The 22,954-nt window shown below is 40.1% G+C and overlaps 1 protein-coding gene across 3 annotated transcripts in view; it reads right to left on the bottom strand.

Moving 5' to 3' along the window:
* GRIA3 (glutamate ionotropic receptor AMPA type subunit 3) overlaps nt 1-22,954 on the bottom strand; it is a 153,637-nt gene that overhangs the window by 62,530 nt on the left and 68,153 nt on the right. For all 3 annotated transcript variants that reach the window (XR_009962548.1, XM_062607471.1, XM_062607470.1), the window contains exons 5-7: nt 8,210-8,263; nt 6,538-6,699; nt 2,804-2,971 (exon numbers count right to left, since the gene is read on the bottom strand). Coding sequence is in view for 2 of the 3 variants with exons in the window: in XM_062607471.1 (XP_062463455.1) it covers nt 2,804-2,971; nt 6,538-6,699; nt 8,210-8,263 (384 nt within the window). In the remaining variant the exon portion in view is untranslated. The remainder of the gene's footprint in view (nt 1-2,803; nt 2,972-6,537; nt 6,700-8,209; nt 8,264-22,954) is intronic.

The raw sequence follows: 22,954 nt of genomic DNA on the forward strand, positions 1-22,954 counted from the left end.
ATTAGATCTGCAGGTATGTTAAATATAAGAAAGACTGATTCTTCCATGCTTAATCACACCGGGTTCACAGATACAGAAGGGAGTATCAGTGAGGCACATGCAACAGTTCAGTGCCATTAAACCCCTCACAATGTGGTACTGATTTGTGATATGTACCAGAATCCTGTAGCATTGCTCATTCCGGGAAGTGCTTTATTTTAAGATCAGTCCCAGCGTAGGAGAAAGGCATGAATGTCTTCTCTGAATGAGCACAGACAATTGTCTCTACTGCTTATGGAGTTTTGGTCTCAATCTGGATGGATGGGTGTACAGACGGTAAGTCATTATCATTACCTACTCACATGAATCATCTTAACAGGAAGTATGAAGTACTTTGTTTCAAAGAAAAAAAATCTTCCTTGGTTCCCTGTATGAAAGGGTGAGATATTTCCATTTATCACTTATCAACACTGACAAGCTGTCATCTCAGGCAGAAGGGGTAACAGTCTGAAACTTCAGGAGGGGTAAATTAGCTTTAATATTTAGCAAAATGCTGTAGAAATTACAGGAAGAGGTGATGGAAGTCTAGTCAAAGGAAGCTCTTCAGGACTGGTGACTGATCTGCTATTTATGGTTTAGAAGTGGTGCAATCAAACTCGTTACGGTAGACAAGGCTACATAAAACCAGCCAAAATTCCTTGGACCCCATATTATCCAGTGAGCCAAAGTCAGACTGACACATAAGAAGCATGATTTTTTTAATCAGTAAGTGGGTTTGAACCTTTCTTAAGATAGTTTTATATCATTTCAGGGGTCTGGAAGAACATGTCAGTTATTCCTGTCTCCAGGAAGCTAGAGAGGTGAATGGGACTTTGAAAGCCAAATTTGCCCGAGAGGTTTCATTAGCTGTGGACAGAGTAAATGAATTTGCAGCCAGATGTGAGTTGCTGTGCCTGCTTTTTGGCACCTGCTGGAAGCTGCCTGGCTACCTCAGCACAGCAGTCTCAGCACAGCTTGTTAGGCTGGCTTCACCCCGACGTGTACTGAGACACAAGCATTGTGCACTTGACACCTTTTGACTTCAAATATAATTTATTTCTATTTTTGGTGGGGAAACTCAGCACTTTCCAAAACGTGGCTGCACCAAGGCAGGAAAGCTCACCAGGACTCAGAATGCTCCTGGCAGGAGCCTGTGGAGGCAAGCACAAATGGAGTGACAATTTATAACTGCCCAGATCTGCTCAGGTAAATGGTCTGCTGCCGTTCTGATGTCTTAGAATCAGCTTTAGAAATACAGACAGGCAGAGTGTTCAAGGCTGGAGGGAAGCAGACTCAGGTAATGCCCATTTCCCTTTTGCCAGCGGGATGACTAGAGTGTGGCACTGAACCTTCTGCTGGCACAGGGTATTCCAAGGATGTCTTGGAAAAAATACTCTCATCTGAGTTGTAGCTACAGAGTGGAGAGGAAGTGCTGTTAAATAAAAGAATTTTTCTCCAGCAAAGATTCAAGATCATTACCTGAATCCAGGGAGAGTGTGATGGACAGGAGGAGGTCTGGAAGGCAGTGTGGAATGATTGATCTGAGGTAGCGCTTGTAGAGGTGTTGGTTTTCTTTGTTGACAAGAACACCTCATGTCTCATTTGGAGGAGTTCTATGTTTTGCTTGTAATTAAATTCAAATGGACAGTACAAATTCTTTAACTATTGTGAAGGTTGAATTTAATTAGCATTAGGGAATGTGTAGTTAAGGCATTTGTTAGGAAGTGACATAACTGCATAAAAAGAGCTTTGGCAATGTGAGACCGAACTATCTCAGTCTTACGAGTGATATAATCTGACTATAACCTTCTATAACGCATTATAGCCTTCTGATATAATCCTTCCAATTTGGTAATTGAGAAGAAGCAGTAATTAAGCTAAGTGTTTGAAGGCTGACCTAGGATTTGTTTATACCTAACACGGCCTTAATTCTGATGTAACTCACTGCAGTTCTATGCGTGCATTAATATAATCTATTCTAACAGGTTTCTTTTAGAGTTATTTGAGCCAGATCAAAAGCAGGACATATTCTCATCTCTTATATCTACAGAAATGTTATCCAATTTTTCCTGTTGCTTTAACACACATAGCAGTCTAAGAAGAGTTAAAAACCAACAAAATCAGAGACATAAGTGAGGTAGAATCCCATGCAATAACTCGTGTTAGGGATAAAAATAGGTCATGCAGAAGGTAATCAGGCTGAGTGCAAAGTTATGCCAGGAAACAGAACTGGTTTGAGGCTAAACTGTGTCAAGGTTCAGCCTGGTGCTGAAAGCCAGCAGTATTGCTATGACCAACAACATTTTTTCCACTGCTTTAAACCAATCTGAGTTGGCTTTCCACTAGCTAATTATCAACACCTCATACATGCGCTTAAGTCCATAAATACAGGTATCCCAGTCTAGTTCTGTTAGTCAGATTTGCAGGCTCAGCCTGACTTTAAGAAACCCTTAATACATGTTTGTTTGCAAAATGGCTCGTGCTCACTCTGATGGGAAGCTTGGGTTTTACAGGGGAGTCACACTGTAGGTGCCCTGGTGGAGACAATCAGGCAGATGCTGCACTGGTGCCAGAGGGATGTGATTTTGGCCAGTTTTGAGATCTAACTTGGTTTTTGAGTGTATCTTATACATCCTTTGTCATTAAGATTTTTCTTTCTGTCTTCTTTTTCCTTAGGAGCTGCAGCTGTTTGTGTGAGTACATGGAGAAGGATGCAGTTCGGTCCCAGCAGAATTGCTGCTGTTGTGGAATATAAACATTCATTAGCCAGTGTGTTTGCCCTTACCATTTTCAGTGCTCTTTCTATGTCAATTCCTTGGCTCCACGGTACTGCAGGGTTAGCCAGGCAGTCTCCAGCGCTACCTCTCCTGGAGACATCCACACGCTGTCTTCGGAGATAACGGAAAGCCTCTGCTATGACTAGGACTGCATCATGGGTCAGTGCAGATGTATACTAAAATTGATGCAAATAAAATATGGTCACAAACTGCAACCTTAGTACTGCCCAGGTTTATCAGGCCTAGCCCTTCTCTTTGTTAAAATACTCTTAGAGGAATCATGCTTGCAAGCCCTTTTTCTTGCTCTCTGTCCTGCCACAGATATTTTATGTAGCTTATCGACTCCATCTATTTCAATTAACACAGTAAAAATACTTTCATTTTGGATAGCATCTAGCAGCAAAATAACAAAGCCAGTTTATAGTTGCATAAAGTTTAAATTTAATTGGAAGCAAGTTTATCTAAGTGATGTCACTACCAAAGTCTGCAATTCCATGCTGGCCCATACTGCTACCAATACCAAAGAAGAGCTCATACTGGTTTTTGTTTGGAGCGTTTTTTTTTAACAAGACTGCCAAGAGAGTTTTGAATTGAAATTAACATAAATCATTTCTGTTTGGACCACAGTCCTGATCAGGTAGCATCTGTGGTAAAGAATAGATCAGATTACTTTTCACAGAAGACAGCTATACAAGCAAGTACTCACAAAACACACTTTAGGCATTACATCCCCTTGGGAATTCCCCATCTGCCTTCTCTGAGGAGGGCAGTAAGATTTGTGTAGCAGCAACTCTTCAACAGAACCCCTCAGACTCCTTAACTACTTGTCCATGTTACTGTCAACTTCAGCCATTGCTTGTTGTATGTGTCTAGCGACACCTCCCAATTGCAAAAATTTACCTATGAAGCGACATGGAGGTGGGTTTTTCTCCACATTTATGTGTTTGCTGAAAGTTCTTCCCTCCTACAGTGGACCAGGCTCTGCATATGACATCTTTGGTTTTCACCGGCATTACAGCACACCAGGATACCGTTTCAACACGTGCATACTGAGAGCAATTGAACATGCTCAGTTTGTAAGACCAGGTTTCAAACCCCCTCTTACAAACAGCGTTTGTAAGGGAATGCAGAGAAGAAAAAAAGAATATAAGGGGTATCTGCATGTGTTGGTGCAGCTGCCCTTCCCTTGGCTGTCTCTTTGATACCATAATGCTCCTGGCTCCTGATGAACCTTATGCTGGAGTTAATGCCAGAAGATACTGCGTGAATTAGAAAGGCGGAAATCCAAGTTTCAACTGCATGTTCCGCTATTCTCTTTGTGGATAAGACTTATCAAATTCAGCAGAAGTTAATGCTATCCTGTAGAGCAGAGTAGTACAATTGGTGTTCTGTATTTCTTTAAAATGTGTATTATCTTATTGCAAACTCTTGCCTTAGGAAATCTGCACAGAACAAGGTGTGTCTGCATGCACACATCAAGAGAACCACATCTGATAAAAAAAAAGTGCAAAGGTAGGACTGTGAAGAAGGTTTTACAGCAGACATTCTTACATAGTTTTAAATGACAGCAGTTACTGAGTGTGGATCCTGCTCTGACTGTATCACCCTGCTCTGACTGTACTTAAGCACAAGCACTTTTTTGATCCTGCCCATCTTTACCTCTTTCTGTGATGCTTTGCAATGATCATCCTCTCCTCTTCTAGTAAGTTAACAAAGGTTATATGTCAGATTCCACACAATATAGAATCAGGCCATAATTTTAAGGTATTTGTTCTTGTATTAGAAAAATCTTGTAATAGCTGTCCAATCTAGCACTACATAAAACTTACACGCTGATAATTTTTTCAGTAGACTGCGTCAATTGTCAGTAACCTTAATGCAGTCTCTTCCAAGTCATGCCAAGAGAGCTATCTAATTTTGTACTTTATTTGAATTCTACTTATAAATGCATGAACATGCAAAGAGAAGAAAGAGAGAGAGAAGGAAAAGGCTGATAAAATAAGGAATAAATTAAACATCAGGGCTTTAATCTCTAGGCAATTTTATTTCCTAATCAAAAATATTGTACATCAATTTTTAAATATGCTTTTTGTCTGATTGACAAATACTCTGCACGTTTCTGTAATGAGTGGTACATTCGTGGAAACATAATGTAATCTTTGTGTTTGTACCATATACTTAAAATTGTTTTCTAAGGGTAGAAAATAATTTTTCCCTCAAGGTAAATTGCTTTTAAGTGGAATAAAATCTTCCTAGGTTACCTTTATATATTTCAGAGCTTTTAAGATCAGTATGATACTTATCTTCACTTCTGCATCACTGCTAGAAAGGTTTAGAAAGCAGGCTTAGGTCCTAATCAACAGGGAACAATACACTAATCCGAGCATTGTGGGCCTCTGTTTGCCTTTCTCTGCTTCCTCTGAAATGCCAGCAAGGCTGTGGGCTGGTGTGGGATTAAGATAATTCTCCTCCCCCACAGAAATTACTTGCTCTCAGGGAATGGAAACGTATGCCTCTGAATGGCATCGGCCTCTGGCAGCAGAACCTCATAACCAGGTCCTATTCTGTCTGTAGTCCAACACAGTGCTACCACCTACCCCTGGTATGCCCCCCACCATGCATCAGACTGGACTAGACTTTTCCTTCCTAGCTAGCATTTTATTCTTCCCTGACCTTTGTCTCACTAAAATCAAGACATTACTCCAGTTTGTCAGAGTAATTTTGAATTCCAAATCCAGTCATCAATTTGCACAAGTCCTTCCCAAATCAAGAAGGAAAGAAATGAACTGTCTCATCATAGCCATGGTTCTTCAACAGGTTTGGCTTCCCTGAGACAGTTAGTATATATGATGTGGAGAACTGGACTTCTAAGAGTGACAGAATTCAAGGTCCTCTCATCCACCACCAGCCCCAGGTTCTATTCACCTATGCATATTGATGAAAAAGAACAGGCCTCATCAAAAGAGGAAGAAAGAATGTAATAGAAATATTAATAATATGCGGTGGTCCTAGAAGATTTAATGATTTCCATCACTGGAAGAGTACCCTTGATTCATGTCTCTATATGACAGTGAATAGTGTCCCCCTCTACTATAGAGATGCTTAGGCAGAAAAATACCTGGGAGAGATATTAACAGGTCTCCCAATAACAGGAGCCTTCACTTCACCCCGACTATAACAGTTTTTGTGAACTTGTGACTTTCATTCAAAAAAAATCAGGACAATTTTATTGGTTTGAGATAAAATATCCAGAGTGTTTAAGTAACGGACAGTAGTGTAAAATATGGGGTTAGATTATGAAGGCAACTGTCAGCAGTGCCTAGGAGGTGGCAGCAGCTTCTCAGTGAATCCAAAGCTACTTCATTTTGCACATGAAATTCTCTATTAGTGTTAAAATGGCCTAGTAACCCACAGTTTGCGTCCAGAAGCTAACTTAGCTAGCCGCCACCCCCCAAGACTAACTTAAGAAGTCCAAGTTAGAAGTTTTTACATCCACTACACAACAACAGAATTTGCAAGACCAAGCCTTTGCCCCTGAGGAAACCCCACCACACTGGGCACTCCTGTCCAACTAACAGCCTCTGCCTCTTTCTCTCTTCTGGAAGTACAGTGAATTTTGCAATGTATTCTAATGAAGTGTCTGTACCATACACATGCACGCATCTGGGGTTAAAAAACTTCAAATAATTGTTAAAAGCAACTTGTACAATCATCATCATCACTGTCACGGTAAAATAAATACCTTTAATGGTGAGTTTTTGGCTTCAGGGAATTCCCTTTCGTCCAGCCTCACCCAGCGTTGTAGAAACTGTTGAACTATCGGGTTTTCATTATTAACAATCTGGAATCCAGTAACATTGGCACCTCCATGCATTACTCTCTCCAGAACAATGTCTGTGAAACCCTGGGAGGACACATGTAGAAAACAAGAATCATTGTCATCAGAATCCCCTTTTCCTAGGCTCAATTTTACCTGCTACAAGTGTAGCACAAAAGAAACATTAATTTCCCTCTTGCTAGCTGAAAATATTCTACCTAGAAGACAATTATTATCATAATTGGGAGTGTGACAGTGGCATAGAATAGAATTTAAAATGTCAACCTGTTCAGACCTTTGTAATAGAAAACTGCCCTGTTGTGTGGTGGCAATGCTGTACGTAATATCCACTGGTCAGAAAGAAGAAAGTGGAGAAACTTGAAGTACTATTTCCACTCTTCTCTTCATCATGGTGAAAGGTCCAAGACCTCAATCCCTTTTATACAGCAAAGTGCACATGAAGATTCAGTGCTTGGAGCAGAATACCACTCAACACCCATACTGTTCTGTGGAGGCAAAGCACATGCCTCTTGTGAGGCAGCTCTCCATCACAGCATTCCTTAGCGTTTTACTTGCAAATATAAGGGATGATTCTCTGCCACTCTGTTGTTATTTATACCTGAAGCAGTAAATTGGTGTCTTTTTGATTAGTGTGACTTGATTGCAGTCATGTTTCTCTGAACGTCAATGGTTACACATGCTAAAAGGCAACCTAGAATAAGAACCCCTGTATTTCTATGCATACACTCATCAGTAAGATCATGATGGGTTCTTATAATGCAAAATGACTCATCTTAAAGTCATACAGTCAAAATGATACATCTTAAAGTCACATAAATAAGGCTATTTTAAAAATTGTCTTTTCTGCTTTAATCACACCAAAACATGGATACAGAGAATCTGCTAGCAAATGGGATTGCTAACTTGAAAGTGAGAATTTTGGAGGAACATTTTTCCACTCACACAGAACCCAAGAACTAGACTTGCTCCAGGATCAATTTCAATACAACCCTTTATCTAAGGAACTCTAGCAGATGGAGTTTCAAAGGCATCATAAACATCTCTAAAAGTCAATTCCAGAATCCAGAAGAAGCTCTAATACAGACAAAAATGTACTGTCTTGTGCTGGTAGGTCAACACATGCACAGGCGCAACCCTACACTTTGAAATACAAAAGAACAGCTAAACAACCTGCCTGGTTTACTTGATGGAACTGTTCTAATTTGCAGCCTTTAATCACTTATTTTATACACAAATATGCTACAGTTATTTTTTGTGGGGTGCTTATATTTCAAATACGTTACGTAGATGATTTGATTTATCAAGCGTTGGTTATGAGGATACAGATCAGTGGAAAACATAATTAAATTATTATTTTAAAATTAGTAGACGATATGAGATTCTTAGACAAAAGAAAGGCCATAATGGGGTACAAATTACTATAACCTACCAGTTCTAGTATTTACTGAAGTAATTTCTCAAAAACCAAGAACTCACCCATGCATTTCCTCTTTTGCTGATTAAAGTTGCCACAACCTGAACAGAATATGTTACCCTTTAAAATTTAGCTATGCTTGTAATGAAGACAATTTCTTACCAGATTAGCTAACATGTAGTGATAGCCTCTAGAATGTTTGCCGAGGATTACAACCTGTGTGAAGAAAAAAAATTACAAATTATTCAGTTGTAAGAAGCAGATTCTTAAGTAGTGAAAAAACAGCCAGAGAATACACATTTTGATAATCCTCTATGCCCAATCCACGGGCTGCACGAGAGTAACAGATCTGTGTCTTTACAGACACGATGTCTTTAAAACACATGGGCAGAGTACAAAGAAGAATAACCCACAGTGCCGAGAAGACTCTGCTTGTGGAGATGACCTTACCTGGCAAACTCACCCTTGCAATGGCAGTGTCTCCCCTGCCGACTAGGTTACTTTTAGTTATCAGTTCAAGTATTTCTGCTCTGAAATAAGTCGTGAATGCTCCATCCCTGGCAGTGTTCAAGGCCAGGCTGGACAGAGCCTTGGGTGACATGGTTTAGTGTGAGGTGTCCCTGCCCATGGCAGGGCGTTGGAACTGGATGATCTTAAGGTCCTTTCCAACCCTAACTAGTCTTTGATTCTGTAACACTATACCTACCAGCCCAGTAAACCCATTTACTTTGCTCCTTGTTTGTGGAGTGTATGAGAGGAGAGGTGGATGACAGCCCAGACACTCACTGTGTTTATGAAAGTGCACCAGTACAGTGGGGCTTGGTAGGCTCCAGGTCATACAGAGGGTTTCCTGCCATGAGAACCCTGGTCAAGCCTTGTCATACATGAATGCTTGAAGTTAAATTCCTAAAATTATAAGCAGTGACCTTTACTGCCTTTTGACAGCTTTCAAAAGGCCTGAAAATGTGTTGCTTCCAGAACATCTAAACAGACACATCTGACCTTACAGGTTTCATCAAAATTTTTACCAAGTGTGTGTTGCACATTCTCCTAAATCAACGTCTCCTGCCCTCCCTGCCCTCATGTGGGCACTTCCGTGAAAATGGAGTGATTAAATGGAATCTTTAAGACACAACAAAGCAGCAGGATGAACTGAGCAGCTGGATTCTGTGGGGGGAACAGGGAAGAGTGGAGGCAGAACCACCTGGCAAACCTGAATTCTGCCATCCTGTGTGTTTGCCCCCATTCCAGTAATGGTGTGCTTTATCAGAAAGCAGGAAAAAACCCACACCTCCCATGCCTATGCAGCTGGCTGCTGGCTCACCAGCAATACCCCTTGTGCAAAATCATGCTACTGCATTTAGCACTATTCCCTTGCCTTCAGACAATAACGTCAGTAACATTCATCCAGTCCCACAGCCATCAGCTCGAAAGATGTCCAGCAGTAAGACTTTAAATTAATAATTGTGGTGATTACGCATGTGTCAAGACAGAATCAAACCTACTTAGACTTACTGGGCTAAACTAGCAGTCAAAAATAGCAAACATAATGCTGGTGATACAAGCGCATCACTGACTATATCCTAGGAGCAGTTCAACTGAACAGATGACGCTTTTTGATGGAGAATCATCTGAAAAAAAAACCCCACACCATACTAATGTCCTTCTTCACAGTCACAGATAAACACTCCAAATGCCATACTCTTCAGAGACAGCTTTTCAACATGACCACTTACGTTTTTGCTAAAGACAGGTGACACTTGAGTCATTGACTTTATACATACTGCTGAGCCTGTTAAAGATCTTGATTATATTATTTAGTTCCCAACTGCCTCTTTGGGTTGTCTTGTCCTTAACAGATGCCATTTCTTTTAAATTCACATTTAATTCTGCAGAAATTTGCATACTTCCAGCAGTCTGGAAAGAAATTGCTGTTCAGGTCCTCTTGAGAACTGTATGTACACTCTGTTGGTAGAAAGCATCTGCTTTCCTACACTCACATTTGTTTTCTATGGAAATGTGCAGGCTCCCTTCAGATCATCTGGTACACATGCTATTTGCATACTGAATTCTCTATACCTTCTAATTTCACCTTAAAGGCAGTGATCTACTTTTAAAAGGTTAGAGACAAAGAATATAAAAACAATACTCTTTGTCCTTTTAACCTTATAGAAATGTATTTGTTTAAGAGGAAGAATACCATGACAGATGAAGTCAGAGCCTGTAAGAAAAACATAGATGGAGCTGCTACAGCCATCAGGAGCAATACTGCAAACAGGAAGTGCAGGACTCATTAGTATAGATCAGACCCAACTTGCATCTCATCTGTTGTCATGTCTCCAGAATGACCAGAAATAATTCTGTTTAGCCCCTTACAGAGGTCCAATGTACTATAGTCAAGCTTTAATTCATAAAGCATCTTTCAGAAGTGACCTGCCAGTATATTTCTACTCACAAAATCAACCACGTTAGTTCATAAGTATTTAACTGGATCTTAACGTTATTAAAATTCACTACACATGCTGTCCTAAATTTTAACAAGTACAGCTTTCCTCCTCCCTCACTGTCCACCCTCTACCAACTGTCCAATATCCTGAATGGAGCTGCTGAATTAGCGAGCCCAGCAGACACAATCACAAACATCAGTGTTACTCCTAGAGAAGTGAAGGGATGGATAAAGTTTTTTTCATGAAGAAGAAAAACAGGAGTATAACAAATAAATCTCATCAACTGCTGATACATCATGAAGCTTACACAGAAAGTGGGATATTGAATAGTGACGGTGAATAGAAAGCCAGGATTACAGGACAAGGATTTCACAGAGCTACATGTCTTTGGTACGTTTCTTTTCCAAGACTTAATATTGCTTTCACCTTGACTGAAAGAAAAGCTTATAAGATTCTACACTGAATAAAGGAGGAGGGAAAAAATGGCTGGAAACTATCATGAATAATTCAGACTTCTGATCCCACATAATTCTTGCCTTGTAGATAAAAAGATCATAATGTCAGGTTTGATATAGAATCAAATAAGGTTTGTATTTTTAATTAACTCTTCCGATATTTCCAATTAATTAAGAGAAAATCTAGGGAGAACATAATTACAATGTATGTGGTTTTAAAATAGAAGTAAAATCTGCTGGCTAGCACCAGGTTTACTGGAAGTACAGACCTATACGCCAGATTTGAGAGATTAAGTCAGCATTGCCAATTTTAGTGTTTCATTTGCCTGAGGAAGTTATTTTTTGAATGAAAGCATAAAGACATCTTGGTTTCCACTGCATCAGTCATCATGATAATAAACAGGCAGCTACAATTTTTTGCCTTAGCTTTTGCGTTTTTCTTACAGTTTCCGAAGATAGCATTATAGAGATTAACTGGCTAATATTAAATTGGCATAGAGCATTGTGAGATTTCTAAAGCAATTCTCTCATGATGTAGTTCAAAGGCTACATAACACCTAAGCAGAAGGACGGTGAAGAGGAAGCAAAATAACTTTAATACTAACCTCACCGTTACTCCATTATCTTTTGACTTACTCCCTATTCAGATTACAACTACAGCAAGTAGCAACTACGTGGATCTGGGTGTTTTTGCCATACAAATTCAATGTTGGAGTTAAGGGTGAAGGGGACATTACAAGGAGACTGGTGAACTCTTAGATGAAAGTCAAGGCAAGGAAGCTGTTTTAAATGGTAGCAATGGAGACAGACCTGAGGATTTTACTGGAATGTTCTTCCAAGGACTTGATAAGGAACTAGAATGGTAAGAACAGAGTGTGTAGGTGACCAGTAGCAACACATCAGAGGCAAGGAAAGAATGGGTTAATGAAAGACAAGACTCCGTGAGCTCAAAAGAAATCAAGCAATGGAAAAACAGTGCAAGTTTGTCAGGTGTGACAGAGTAGTCATATTTTGCCTTAAAAATCTCAATGGTTTGTCTCTGAGTCATAAAAGGGAAAGATAATTTTTCTTTCATGGATGGAGAAGATCACAGAACAGGGGAGGTTGGCAGGGGACTCTAGAGATTGTCTACTCCAATTCCCTAGCTCAAAGCACGGACAGCTAAAGCAGGCTGCTCAGGACTGTGTCCACTCAGGTTTTGAATATTCTCAAAGAAAGAGATTCCACAAGCTCTCTATGGAGCCTGTTTCAGTGTCTGACCACACTCACAGCAAAAATGATGTTCCTTACATGTAAACAGGATTTCCTGCATTTCAGTCTGTGCTCTCACCTCGTCTTGTCACCGGCCACCACTGAGACTGACAGTGAGACTCTGAGAGGAGTCTGGCCCCATCTTTTTCATTCCTTCCCATCAGATATATGCAGACATTACTGATACCCCCCATGAGCTTTCTCTGTTCCAGGCTATTTAACCCAAGTTCTTTCAGCCTTTCCTTGTATGTCAGATGCTCCAGTCCCTTAATTGTCATGGGGGCCCTTGCTCCAGGATGCCTAGTCTTTCCGGTATCAGTGAGCCCAGAATTTTACACAGCACTTCAGATGCAGCCTCACCAGTGCTGAGTAGAGGGGAAGAATCACCTCTATTGACCTGCTGACCACGTTAATCTCTGCAGCTCAGGATGCTGTTGGCCTTCTTGCTGTGAGAGTGCAGTACTGGCTTGTGCTCAATTTGTATGCCAGGACCCCAAGATCCTGCTCTGCAGAGCTGTTTTACAGCCAGGAAGCCTCTATCCACTCCATACTGGTTATTCTAAAGTACAGGGCTTTGCATTTCCCTTTGCTGAACTTCATGAGGTTCCTCTCTGTTCACTTCACCAACCTGCAAAAGTATTACAGCACAAGCTCCTGGTGTATGAAACGCTCCGCCTAATTTGGTATCTGCAAACTTGCTGAGAGTGCATTCCATCCCACAACCTTCAGATCATTAATAGAGAGGTTAAACAGTATTAGCCCAGCACCCTTAGGGTACTCCAAATAGTAACTAGCCTCCAGCTGGCCTTTGTGCTGCTGATCACAACCCTCTAAGCCCAGCAGTTCAGTCAGTTTTAAATCCACCTTACTGCCTGTGTGGGCTTTGATTTTAAAGAGTCATTGGAAAACACAAGCTAAGGGGATATGCTTGCACTCTCACCTAGGGAAGTAGCTGTCATGATTTTGGCAGCAGTGAAAAGAAAAATACCATGTCCATTTAATACTTGTGAAGCTTATCTTCCCTTCATTTGAATCCATTGCCATCTGGTCTGTTTAGTCCATTTAGTCAGTTATTTATCATCCTTTATTTACAAATGAAGAAAGAAGGAAAAAGAGATCATGAAAGTACAGATTACCTCCTCTGCAGCTCAAAACCCTGACATTTTATGAGTCCATTAGATCTTTCCATAACATAAAATACTGATGCTGACAGACAGTATTGCCACAAGGAAGGGCTAAAGATTTTTACTGATTTTTTCATACCTGACAAGCGGCAGAAGTATGCCACTTAAATGAAATGACAGGCAAAGATCTGACCTGCTATAATGTGTCTTTCCATTTCAACCATACCTGGGAACAATAAGGCAGTTTAACTCTAGAACTCTTCTTTCCCACATTTTAAAAGACAGCAAGAAAAAAAGATTTCCTGTAAAGTCAGAGTAAAAAAGGATTTTGTTGTATTTGTCGAGGTTATTCATGCATTAATTTGGGTTCCACTTTTGGAAAAAGCCCACATTAACTTCAAGAATTTCTACTGATTTTTAAGTATACACGTATATTTCTGAGCAGCGTCTTTATGACTTGCTATACAAATACAGCTATGACACTGTTACCTTCAGTGTCATAAGTGTGCAAGTGCCAGAAGTGATGGCATGATTTTTTTCTTTCAGGAGCAAACAAGTAGAATAGACAACTGGACTCAGGTCTAAAGAAATTTCAACAGCATTGTCAGGATGAGCTGTCAGTGTGGGTTGCACATCAAGGACAGCCACTGTCTGGCAAACTTGAACTGTTGTGGAGCACACTGTCTTCTCTCCTGGGTATCACGTCAGGTATTTCATAGATTCTACCCCTATTGATATCCTTTCTGTTCTAAGAATGGAGTTACTTAAAGCTTATCTCAGATCTGAGCAGCTCCTACCTGATATTGGGTTGAATGATTGAAAAGTTGTGCCCTGTGATGCAACATGCTATTGGACCAGTGTTACCAGCTAATTTGGTCTTCAGGGCCCACTTAAGAAGGCAGAGGAACAGAGTATTAGGGTGAGAATCCTACCAGTTCAGGAAAACAAAAAGTCAAGGCCCAAAAAGTTGTTGGCAGTATGCCAGCAAGGATGTCTAGCTTATCTTGAGTGGCATCTGCAATGCACTACATCTCAGCTCTGTTTCTACCACTCAAGAGAAGGAGAAACTGAAGCAGCTCTTCAGTTGGAAAGCAGCATCCTCTCCCTGGCCTCCCTCCTATTCCTGTAGACGTTTGCTGCAGTGGGGGAGCTCCCCATGGGGCTTGCAGCCACCGCACTTCAGTTCTCTGGGATCAGTGCGCTGTCAACGGCAATGCAGTTACCTTCCACAGTGTTACCATGTGAGCAAAGGTGTAATGGCATTTTGACAGCCATACACAATCATTCCTCCCTAGGTTTACTTTGCACAGGTCACCCCCTTGTCATGTAAATTTTCCAGATAGGGAGGATAAACAGGGGGAGAACAGTAAATAAAAGCTCTCCTGAAATGCGAATAGGATTTTCCTCATCTAACCAGATGCCATAGTAAGATACCTTGTAACTACAGCAGATCCATTTTACAGTGAGTCTGCAGAGCCCACTCCCCTGTTTTCCAACTCAGACACATGCTCCTCCAGAAAGAGAGTTCCCTGTCAGGATTATAAACACAAGACAAGGCTCAATCTTTCCTCAGTGAAATTTATAAAGTGTAGCTTTTTTGGTGTCATGATTTTATCTCTATCTATCACACCAACAACACCAGCACCAACATAGGTGGTTCCCAAAGAACTGAAATCCTGTGGTGGCAAAAGACATTCCACAGCTAGTAGTGGTCTGCCACAGCCAAATATGTGACACTTTTCCTGCCTTTAATTCCATGGAAATAAAGCCATTTCCACATTCAGCAGAAGCAGCTTCCCTCATTCAAAGGGTAAAACCCTCATGATTGTAATTGTAGTGCAAACCCAGGGAAGGCGATTTATTTCTTCACTTAGTATTAATGGGATGGGAATCTGGTCACCAGAGATTGTGATGCGGTAAAATATGCAGTAAACAATGATTTCATTTATATGAAGGATGAGTAGTATATTACATTTGAGTTAAATGAAGAATGTATTAAATACTAAGATGAAGATTCCACACACGTACTATTCGTTGTTGGTAAAAATAACTGCGTACATAGATGAGATTAATTCACCCACCATTTCAGAGGTCTCATGTCCTTTAGGGAATGTCAGGAATCCATACATACAGTTTCAATTGCTGCATTTGTTATTTTTGTGCATTATATGTACCGAAGAACTCTACTTCTATGCCACCTTATATATTTATGACTACACCTCATAACTAGAATCCTACTTTCCTCTACAGCACAGTATCAAGATCATTTGTTTAGAATTATAAAACATTCTTCAGACAGCTTTTGACTTTTCCTCAATGTATCCCTCATGGGAGATAATCTCTTAGAGAACAGGAGTCTCCTTGAAGGAGACAAAAAAACGCATGGTGGAAGCAGGGACCTGAGATGCCTCTGGAGTATATTATTAAAGCTCTTTCCTCTCTGTCCCCTCTTGTACCCTTCTCTCCTTTGCCTCTCTCCTTTATGACAGTCACATCAATAGTGAAATTTTACTTTTAGGCCATCTCCAGACAGATGATGGTTATGCAGGTTAGTCCTTGGAGGGTAATCAAATGCAACGTCTGAAAGCTGTATTGTACTTCATTCTCCCTCCATATGGCTAAACTTTCTTTTCCCATAACTAATGTGACATTTGCAGATTGAAGACTGCGAAGTGGAATACACATTTAATGTGTGCATGAAAGGTTACTCTAGAAATTACTTAAAAAAAAATTACAAGCTGCAACATAGGTTCTGAGGGCATGACACTTCCTCCCAATTTCCTTCAGAGTGATGACAAAGTTTTTCTGTGCCCTGAAACTATTTTGCTAAATTGTTTTCCCTTGCTGTGATTTAGCAATATTGTCAGATTACCTAATCTGTTGGCACAGTTATTGTTAAAGGACATATTCTGCTGCAAAACATCAGACCCTAGAGAACACTGAGATGAAGAGCTTTATGATCCCTTTTAACTGACATTCATAATCACAATTATTTACTCTTTAAGCCAAACACAGTTCACTAAATGAACTTTATATCAAAATCTCTTCTTTGTTTAGACAGATGAGAACAGAGTTATATGACTCAGGACTGCGCCTCTCTTCACAAGTCATGTCCTTCAATACAAAGACCTTCATGTGAAAATCAATCAAATCTTATGCTGCCCTTAATCACTTGAAGCTATTTCACGAAAACCACAATCAGATATGGGGGGTTTTATAATCACAGCAAATTCTTTGTAGCATATGAAAGGGATACTCAAAATCGCCAAGACTTTGCCCCTTATTTTGCCAAGATACTCTCAAGAAAAAATACCTGTTCCCATAGAGCTTCCTTGAAGAGATGTGTTGTAGATACTTTTAACTAGTGAATATTTCAGCTTCTTGAGTGAGATTAATAAAGTAATAATCCAGTGGTGTTATGGAGGAATTTTTGCAGTTGTATTTACAGGAAGTAAATGATTTCATTAAATGTGTTACTATGTAGCGGTGATTTCACACATAGGGCATTTTAGGCAGAAGATTATATTTTAATTGTCTACACAGCTCTAGTATATTCTTTGAGAACTTCCTCCCTTGAAAAATATTCACAACGGAGTGATTTTACATCCAGGGCTATTTCAAGAGGTTTCAGTACTTTCTCAAGCCCCTGTGAAATCTTTTAAGTTCAAAACTCACCTGAAATTTCATACAGAGACTTCAGATCTCACAGAAACAACCAAAAACCCAAATGTGTACAGGAAATTTTGAATCACAGTAAACTGTGTGTGTTGAGTACCAGAACTGCTTTAATTCAACACTGACAAACCACACTACAGTACTCTCTTCACTGGTTTCATCTTCTAAGTCTACTGGTTCAGTGTTCTGTCTTCCTCCCTCTTTCTTGACTATAACACTTTCAGGTCAGACACTACCAGAAGGCCAGCAACCACGACATCAAGGGATTTGGGTTATGTTCTCCGATCTGACACAAATTGTTGGTACGGTGTTCAAAAATTACTTGGGTCTGAAGCTTTTTGATGCACTGCTGCCATTAAAGCTTGAATAACTTCTTTGAAGAGAACTGATTTGGTAATTTGGGACTTTGCAACTTTAGTTTCTCCACATGGATCTTCCAAAGAGTACAGGGAAACTGAAATTTGTATTAGCTGATAGAAAAGGTACACAGAGAAAGATCTTTGCTGTATTCTGTCTTGCAATGGCTTCTGATAGTCTATAATATTCACCTATTTTGCATTTGATCCCACCAAGGTCCACTCTTGCTCATTTGTCAAGGCCCTCTGGAAATATATCTTCTGCTACGTAAGCCTCAATTCACCACCTTTGAGCAGAGATATGAGGTATTGCTAACCCGAGAGCAAATAGGCACCACTGCTATCTCTGCTCTGATACTCTAGAGAGCCCAAGAGAACAGGAATTTATGTTAACTGCTCAGGTGGCTAAGCTTCTTGGTAACTATTGCATGTGTTTTCACTGACATGGAAACACCTTTTCAAAAGACACCAGTATTTCTTAGTCAATTCTTCTTAGCTCAGAAACTTGCATCTTGTTAGAGTTGACTGCCTTTCCCTAGCAACATTCATTGTTAAATTTCCTTCAATCTACAATGCCTCCAGCTCCTATCCCATGTAACACGGTCTTATCACAGTAACATCCTCATTTCCAACTTCACATATGCTCTCTTTACTTATGCTGCCTCCTTGCTTCTTGGCAGCTGTGGATCCTCCCATTGTAGACCTACAAGTCTACATCAGGTATAGCAAAAACAGCACGATCAATACCATCTTCCAAATTAGCATCCTTCACTAAGTTTCACAACAGTTAAAGTCACTTTCACAAAAACTATTAATAATAGTAATCTTACATTTATTCTTGGTTTTCCAAACCTTCTACAGCAAGCACATATGCTTCAGCACTGTCATGCAGCTTGAAGTTATATCCACATCACTAACAAGCAGTTCCTTAGTGACCTTTGCATCATTTGCCTAATCCTTGTGGCACAGGAGATGACATATAACTGTCCCTTTTGGTTTTCAATACCATGAAACTGTATATTGCACATTCCTAAGAGTATACTCTAGGAATCACAGGCAAACATAAAACATACTCATTTCTTCTTTTCATACCTCACAGGGTAAATTAAACTCTTTCAGTCTTACCTGCTCAAAATAAAAAAGCATGCATATCCAGTAGGGGAGGAGAGAAAGAAATTAGGTAAACTGAGGCACAGGGTTTTCATTTTAAAAATACACACATTTTCCATTTTCTCCATATCTCCCATCAGCAGGTCAGAGTAAAATCCCACTGTTATTCCCTGGAATTGAACAAGAGTCCTTGGAAACAGAATTCTGCTTATATAAACCATTACAGCATGTCAGGATCACTTCAAACTATTATTTGGATATAACCCAGAAGTGTCGCAGTAATTCAGTCCCAATGCTCACATGAGAATCTTTTGGAAGGGGTTTTGTACTGCAGAGCACTGCCTTCAAGCAGACCAAAAAATACTGAATAGGGGCCATTCTTTTTTTTTTCCCCCTTTTGAGCGTTTCCTTTCCTTTTTAAGTGCTCTATGAAATTAAGGGGGGAAAAAAAAAAAAATCAGTGCAAACGCCTCTAGAAAAATTGAGGTTACTTTTTCTTATTTTTTTTTTATTAGAAATGAAATTTTACTGTGCCTAGAATTGCATTCAATTTGCTCTTTTCAATGCTTTGAAGGAGTTTGAAAGGTTTATTCTGCTTCACTATAAACAGCACTCTGCAATATTCCCTGTATAACTTGGTGCATAAACCATGAACTGAAAAAGATTACAAATAGCTAATTTATTTTTACTAGACTTAGTCTATGCAGCAGGGGAGGCCATTTTACTCATATGAGGTAATAAAGTTACAGCAATATTTTTCTTTTCTGATGCTTTACATGCGTTCTCCCAGGACAGAAGATACTCAGGGTATTTTTAAGGGTCTATGTGTATTGTCAATAATTTTATTCACTACACGTTTTGGAAGAACGAGCTTCCAGTGGTACATACACCATTATACCTACACACACATATCCATGGTGTGACACAAATTAATTTAGTAACATGGGCTGTTTTAAAGCCTGGAAGCATTAACTTCCTTTAAAAGTGTTATGCTGGTTTCCATCTTACTGGTTCAATACTGTGGGCAGAGTTTGTGTTGAGGTTTAGTTGATAACTTACAGGACCTAATTCTTTATAAATTTAGCCCAAGCTGTCCCTGGTACCTTTAATCTGCTCTACAGAGGCCAGCAGAATTGCAACGGAATGCAGGCAAGCGGGTTGGAACAAGATGATCTTGAAGGTCCCTTACAACCTAAATCCTTCTATGATTCTACAATTGTATGAAGGTGGGATAAGAGATTGGCATAATGTATAAATGTGTAATTACAAACAGAGTGTGATTTGGACTGGGGTGGTATTTTGCCATATTATGGCCTGCTCCAAAACCATCTGTAGCCAGAACAAATGCACTGTACCTCTGGATCACATCTAGGGACCTCATATGTAGGTACTTCCCCCTGCAAGGCTGTAGCTGTCAGCTGCTAATGTCTTACTACTGCCCTGCCACATCTGGGCTAGAAAAGCCCAGTGGGGTGGTCCCCTCTCCAAAAATCTTGCTATTTGAACTGCAGTGCAACAGTGCTCTATGAAATGCACTTGGGAACACCTTGGCTTATGAGGGGTCCTGAAAAGCATCAGTGGTTCTCTTCCTTCCCCAGACCTGTGATTCGTACCGCACCAAAGCCATTAATCCTGGTTTAGTCATCTGTGAAAAAAGACATACGCTCTTGTGTGGCTTTTCTTTTACTGAGTTAGGAATTCTTCCCTTGTAAGTGAACTTATGAGATAGCAGAACTATCATGCTGTCTCTGGTGATGTACAACGCCTGTTTGCACAGTGGTATTGTGCTATTACTATTCATTTTGATAGTGTGTTTCCTTCCTCTCCCTGCAGTTGGTTCATCTGAATTGTTGCCAAGATGGTTGCCTTGGAAACTAATTAAGGAAAGCCTTTGGTTAGAAGCAGAGTTTCAAGCATTAAACTATTTGAGAGACAGATGCAGAAATTAAGGTAATGTCTGCTAGGATGAAAGGGTTTATCTTTTATATAGAGAAGAAAGAACCACATTAACTGCTAGGACTGTAACAAAGCAACTTCTATACAACACTGATTTTTAAAACCTGGAAGAGATGTGTGTGAGTGAGGGAGTTTAAAATCAGCCACAGGCTTAGAAGAGGTGACAAAGATTCCCAGAGCTGATAGGGATGGGGAAACAGACAAATACAGTGGGACAAAAGCCTCAAGAGATCACACATTGAGCAAATTCTAGCCAGCTCGCCCTTTCCCTCAAATACTCTGTGCCTTTTAAAAGACTTCTGAATGTTGTCTTTGAAAAACACCAGTACAGCTAATGAAGGACCAAATCCTCTCCCACGGTCCAGGTACGGCATGAGAAGCATCAGTGTGTATATTTGCTTCCAAAGTACATCAAATGCAGGAGCAAGAGGCTATCACAAATGGTGGCCCTCAGGCTCAACTTTTGTCCTGACACTGTCAGTAAGGACAATTAGTGCCAGCTGCAGAAGCAGCTCATATGACTTGGACACAGGGTAAATAATGAGTGGGACCCTCACAGGGCTTTCTAAGGGCAAAGACACACACAAAACTTCAGCTCACTGAAAAGATGCAAAGAAGGGCCAACTCCACAGCAAATTGTACTTTTGCAGCTACCCAGTAACTGAAGTTCAAGGCAAATACAATCTCTCTGTGAGCACAGGGGCGTCAATTTAAATACTGTCCCCAGGATAATGGTCGACTATATACTTGCAACAGTTTAGAGAAAAGATTTTGGCTCTTTTTGCATTTAATGGCAATGCAGAGGTTGCCATATAAATACGCCTGTAACTGTATAAAAAGCGTACTACAAATGTGATAAAAACTCGAAAAATACTAAAAGCAGATGCATGTGTGTGCATTGGTGTGTGCATTATAGCTCAGGAATTACCACAGAACATAAAATGAGTAATTACTACTATCACAGAAAAATAAAACCTCTAACGGTGACTTCAGATTCATGCACCTCTAGCACAGGAAACCAGAGTTGCTTGGCAGCAGCCTACTACATACACTGTAGAACTGCTGAAATGCTCTGGATGTGAAGGGAACAAGTGACCTTTCATTCTGCTTTAGATCCTGGTTTCAATAATACTCATGGGCACCTAATGAAGAAGTGTCCTAAATTTTAAGTTTCTAGTTCACTGGAAATGTACAAATGAACTGTACCAGTTTCTGAGTGACATTACACAACATTTATATACCCAATACTCTTTTAGAGCTTCGACTCTGCACAGCTCCACACACAGGATAAAATAAGCGTGTGATATGGCAGTGTCCCTGAGCCCTAGAAAACACAGTAAGGGCACACTGCCCTGGAGGCTGTGCCCATGCAGGGCAGTACCTTCAGAGGACATGGCATCACTGGAGTTCATAAGCAAAGCAGAAGATGAAGCTACACATAAGCTCTGCTCCTCCTTCAAGTGTCCCACTGCGTTTATAGGCAGCTGCTATATTTTTAATTGCGACAAAGAACACAGGCAAACCCACTCCAGACTGTTCATAATGGAACACATAAGCCAGGAAGCTTACAGGAAAGCAGTGTTGATTTTTTCACTTACATTTTTCCTTCTTGTTGCTTTTAATGACTACTAGTCAACCAAATACTGCAGTTTTGCATTTATTCTTATGGCACTCCAAATGTGAAAGTTGTTGAGCTGTGAGCTCACTCCCCTGAGATCTGAACAGTTCTGCAGAGGGATGTAGCTGCAGCTGCACTGAAAACCTGCAGACCAGCTTCCTAATCTCAACATTTCAGACTCAAGGGTCAGTGCTCACACTGGACAGAGTTTGAACAATCAGATTACCCTTCTTAATCCTATGGATGCTTTACCTGAAGTCTCTGACAATTTGACTCACTGTAAAACTTTAGGGACTGCATTCTTGACTGTAATGCTGCTTCTGCTTTGTGAGATGCCTCCGCTCAAAACAGATATTGCCTTGGAGCCTAACCTTTATGACTATGTTTGGAGATACTGTCCTTTTGACAAAAACATACAGACTGGGGAAAAACAGGTCTTTTGTTAAGTTTCACCATTTTGATCCTGAATGGAGTTTCTTCCTCCTTATTTTCTCTCAGGAGATTTTCTTCTAAATGGACATAAAGCCACTCTAGTCTGAAATACAACTTGTTATCTTGGGAATAAGAAAAACATATTTCTTAAATCAAGGACATGTCTCTAAATACATGGTTGAACAAGCTAAAGCCTACTGTTAGCTCTCAGTAGAAAATGTTCTGTTTATAAGAACAAAATTTTATATCTATCTGTGAAGAAATACTGGAATATTTTAGCATCAAGGGAAAAGAAGTGTGGGGAACTTATGAATTTTGCATGACATAAGTGTTGCTATCTGTATGCTTGAAAGGCCACTAGATGATTAAATCGGCCATAGTTTTGTTGCGCAAGGAGGGATAAGGATCCACATGCTCAGTGGTTATAGAACTATAGGGCAAATGAATAAACAGATGGTAACTTACAGAATGGATATTAATCTC

The sequence above is a fragment of the Pezoporus occidentalis genome, unplaced genomic scaffold (assembly GCF_034315485.1).
Source record: "Pezoporus occidentalis ecotype Australia unplaced genomic scaffold, CSIRO_AGI_Poc_V1 ctg123, whole genome shotgun sequence".
In the NCBI taxonomy this organism is placed as follows: Eukaryota; Metazoa; Chordata; class Aves; order Psittaciformes; family Psittacidae; genus Pezoporus; species Pezoporus occidentalis.